Below are 4,421 nucleotides of genomic sequence, written 5' to 3'. Positions count from 1 at the left end.
TAGAACAGCTCACCTTTCTCCTACTGGTTTCCTGGGACATAAAGTAAGATGTAATTGACCACTGAAGGCGTGACCACACTCACTGCATTCACGGGGTTTCTGTCCTGTGCAAATCCTCCTGACGGTGCATTTCTGGCCACAGGCTGGCCCACTATGACTACGTTCCTGTTATTTAGTGCTGTCTGAGGGACCACACAAGGCACCTGCACAGTCACCGTATTAACAAGGTTTTTGTCCTGTAGAACAACATTGGTCTGTGATGAGCTGTGACTCTCCGAGGGAGGGTTTTCTCCCTTGATTGAGTGAATTTTCTGATGTTCATTGAGGACTGACTTTGCTCTGAAGGATTTTCCACACTCATTACATCGATAGGGCCGCTCTCCTGTATGAATTCTCTGATGAACTATAAGCTGTGGCTTCCCAATAAAGGCTTTCCCACAGTTGTTGCATTCAAAAGGTTTCTCTCCTGTGTGAAATCTCTGATGTGTTGTGAGGGATGACTTCTGGCTGAAACATTTTCCACATTCGGTGCATATATAAGGTTTCTCGCCTGTATGAGTCCGCAGATGTACTATGAGATTGCCCTTCTGGATGAAGGCTTTTCCACAGTCACTGCATATAAAGGGCTTCTCTCCTGTATGTATCTTATAATGTATATTGAGCCGTGATTTTGTCAGGAAGGCTTTGCCACACTCAGTGCATTCATATGGTTTCTCTCCTGTGTGTGATCTGCGGTGTTCGTTTAGTGTGACCTTTCTGAAGAAGGCTTTCCCACAGGAATTACACCGATAAGGCTTCTCCCCTGTATGAAAGATCTGATGATCAGTGAGCAAATATTTCTTCATGAAAGCTTTCCCACATTCACTGCATACGTGACGTTTTCTGATTTTCTGAGATTTCTGACGCTTGATGAATTGCGACTTAGTGAGGATAAGTTTTTGGCTTTCAAGGGATTTCACTTCGGTCTCAATTGGTTCACTGTTAGCACCGAGGAAGGATTTCCCATCTCCAGGAAGCTCAGCACAGTTCTCTATTTCATAGCTCCTGCTCTGGTTAAGTAAAGTTAAATTCGATTTCATACTTTCTCCACGTGAGCCAAATATATCATGATTTTGACATAACAGAAAATGAGCTTTGCTACGATGGACAGAATTGTCAAATGTGTTATGTTTGTGCCATTGTTCTAAGTTGTTCTCCAGGCTTCCATCTTGGAAGTGCTCTAGCTCATGATCATCAACTTTCCGGATTCCTGGGAAAGAAAAGAACAATCAAGTCACCCATCCTCTTTTTTATTATTATTATTGTTTATGCCTACAGTACCTGGTCTTCCTAGGCGGTCTCCCATCCAAGTACTAACCAAGCCCGGTCCTGCTTAGCTTCTGAGATCAGACATTGAGCTCGTTCGGGGTGGCATGGCCGTAGAATATGGACCGTGGCTTCGCTGGGGCACGAACACAGGACCTTCTGTGTGTAAAGAAGACGTACTAACCACTACACTATGGAACCACGTCCCCATCATCTTCATTTGGAAGAAAAGTAATTAAAAAAATACCTTGATATGAGGTGTTGTTTTTAGAGACGACCCTACGACATATGAGTTTAAATGAAACTCCACGTTTAGTGTTCCTTGATCATTGGGAAAAAACGCATAGTGAAAACACACAACTTTGGCTACTTTCTGAGTATTGGCTTTGCCAAACGTGCAGAGACTGTAAAACATTAGCAATTTACTGTAGCAGCAGACCATGGGTGGGAGGCCACCTCATCCCAACTGGTGGGAAACGGTCGCTCTCTCCACGTTCCTAACCGATGGCTACTGTGGACGAGGCGTGGTGCTAGGATGCAGATACAAAACAGAGTCCTCACGTTCACGGAGCCTGCGCCGCACTTCGGTAAAACCACTCAAAGGGCAAAGGCAGACATGAGGGAAACAGCGACACGTTGTGAAAGCTGGAGGGAAGACACACAGGAGATGGAGAGGGACAGAGGAAATCAGGCCGCATTTGGGAGGCCAGGACTCACTGGTGGATGCGCTGTTGCGGGTGGCATGGCGGGAATGAACAATGACACAGCGGAGCTCCTAGCGCCTCTAACATATAACTTAACCTCGGAGAGGTGGTCCATTTTGTCCAGGATGAACCCCAGCCTTAGCACTCAGTGTCCTATTATGCTGACTTAATTTCATCACAGCACGTTTCACCCCATCTACATACTATTTACTTTTTAATTTTGATTGATTTTGTGTCTCTTTAGAATGAAAGCATTTGGTTTATTTGTATGGTTTTTCAAATTGCTATTATACCCCAACTTATTTTAAGTATCAAAAAATAATTTATAAAAGGGTGAAGGAAGCAATCACATGTGTAAAACACACTAGTTTAGGAGAGATGATGGCAATCTCTGCGTGCATAGATAGACTACATCGCAGAGATCATTGAAAGAAAAATTTCATGTCATGTGAGAGGTAACATGGTTAATTGGGACTTAATGCTCTCAGAATATGATGGGACAAAAACGAAAGCTTTCAGGAAGTAGTAAAACAGTAGTAGTATCTATGATGCGCCTACAATGTAAAAGCGGTGTCCCATCAGAAGAGACAAGCACGGTGGCACTGCTTACCTGTCCTCAATCCCCCTCACCCCTGTGACTCTTCTCTCAATGACTAGAATGGCATTTCCACGCCTGCCCCTTGCTGGTTCTGGTTCTCCACATACCTGAACGGGTTCGAGAGTAGACTCTGTCTGCCAATGTCCATGGTGGTTCTCCTTGATCCAGCCTGGAGAGTGTGTCTGGTTTCCTGGCTTGACAACCTGTTCATGGAAAATGATAGAAGACTTAGATACACTGAATTGGGCTTGTGGGTTTGAAATCTGCAGAATGTTACATCTGAGGACAAACAATTGTCACACCTACAAAGACAAGGCTCCTCTCTCAGGAGAAGGGAGAATACAGCCATTTCTCCAAAACCAGAGTGGGCACTGAGACGCATCTACCACTTCAGGGCATCGCGGACCCTCCAGAGCTTTCAGGAGCTGAGGAAGGAAAGATCACTGACCGGGCACCCTCGGAGTGACACAGGGGAGCTGTCCTCACCCAATGACACTAGGTTGCTGTAGTTCTCCGACATCACATCCCGGTACAGGTCCTTCTGAGCGGGGGCCAGGAGCCGCCACTCCTCCCAGGTGAAGTCCACGGCCACATCGTCAAATGTCAGGGACTCCTGTAACAACACCGTGCGGTTTAATGGAGTGATGTCCTTTTGAAGATATGAAAGAAATGTTAGTTTTTCTGCTCATTTCCACTTTATAGGCAGCATCTAATATCAAGTGGGGTTTTAATATACAGCTGAAGCATCAAATGCCTGAAAATATAACTGTACATTCAGTCATCTATGCAATCATCCGAATAGAAGTTTCTATTATGTATAGAAATGTTCTAGGTAAACTGGAAACATCGCATTTATATGTAAATGAGACAACAGAGATATACATATCTGTATACTTTCTGATTGACAGAAGTGTTTTTTTTATAGGCCTCTTCAAATCCATTAGGGAACAAAGGAAAGAATAAAAGAAACCCAATGTCACCTGGGCCTGGGGCATTTTCTTCTAATTTCTGAAAACAGCTCACAACGATGAGGCTCTGTCTTGGTGTTTTCTGGAACCACTCTAAATTTCTGTCTTGAAATCTCAGTCTTCAGTCAGGTGTCTGTCTCCCTGGACATGCTGACACCCAACCTAACTTCTTCCTCTCTCACTTGATTCTTTTGCTCCTGGGTGTCAGGACCTGTGCATTGAGAAAATGATTAGAATGATTCGCTTCAGCTGGGCCCAGATGCTACAATGTTCCTAAGCACTCATCTTCACACAATGCCACAATATCTGAGGTAAGTGTCCCCCTTTACATGGGGTCCTGGAAGAATTTATACCTCTGGCCAATAAAGTAAAGATTCTGTTGTGGGAGATGTAGTCCTTTTCTGTGGATTTAAGTGGAGTGACTATGAAAAGAGAAGAGAAAATGACATTGTAGAGTCAGAATAATTTTTGTCTTTTCCCTTTAGGTCCTTTGGCTGGTCTAATAATTAAATTGGTAAAACACAGATTAACAGGAGAAAAACAATCAAACATTTAGTAACATTTACATCTCTTGTCTATATGGAAGAGACCCGGGAAAACTGAGTAACTCAACAAATGGCAGAACTCATCACCTTAAAAAACACCTTCAGCTAAAGACAAAAAATGCTGGGGGTGGAGGTTGTTAGGGGAGGTTACCAGGAACAGCACAAAAACAAGATTAGATTGTTAGGCGAATTGAAGTCCCAACCTTCTCCACTGATAGTGCAGGTGGGCCAGGCACACTGAGGGAGACGCCCTTACAAACGTAAATGTTCTTTACTAAAGGAAAATTCTAGGTTTTCAGAG

General features: G+C 43.9%; 1 protein-coding gene across 8 annotated transcripts in view; it reads right to left on the bottom strand.

Annotated features, from left to right (window-relative positions):
* Positions 1 to 4,382, bottom strand: part of LOC105306591 (zinc finger protein 350-like) — a 14,121-nt gene extending 9,739 nt beyond the window's left edge. For 4 of the 8 annotated variants that reach the window (XR_002777514.1, XR_002777515.1, XR_002777516.1 and 1 more), the window contains exons 1-5: positions 3,929 to 4,382; positions 3,588 to 3,786; positions 3,094 to 3,220; positions 2,715 to 2,810; positions 478 to 1,249 (exon numbers count right to left, since the gene is read on the bottom strand). Coding sequence is in view for 5 of the 8 variants with exons in the window: in XM_023524159.1 (XP_023379927.1) it covers positions 478 to 1,249; positions 2,715 to 2,810; positions 3,094 to 3,220; positions 3,588 to 3,602 (1,010 nt within the window). In the remaining 3 variants the exon portion in view is untranslated. The other 4 variants (XM_023524158.1, XM_023524157.1, XM_023524160.1 and 1 more) reach the window with 4 other exon arrangements.
* Between the last annotated feature and the right edge of the window lie 39 nt (positions 4,383 to 4,421).

The sequence above is a fragment of the Pteropus vampyrus genome, unplaced genomic scaffold, assembly GCF_000151845.1.
Source record: "Pteropus vampyrus isolate Shadow unplaced genomic scaffold, Pvam_2.0 Scaffold448, whole genome shotgun sequence".
NCBI classification, from domain to species: Eukaryota; Metazoa; Chordata; class Mammalia; order Chiroptera; family Pteropodidae; genus Pteropus; species Pteropus vampyrus.
The sequence above is the reverse complement of the archived record's forward strand: the minus strand, read 5'-3'. Positions and strand labels throughout refer to the sequence as shown.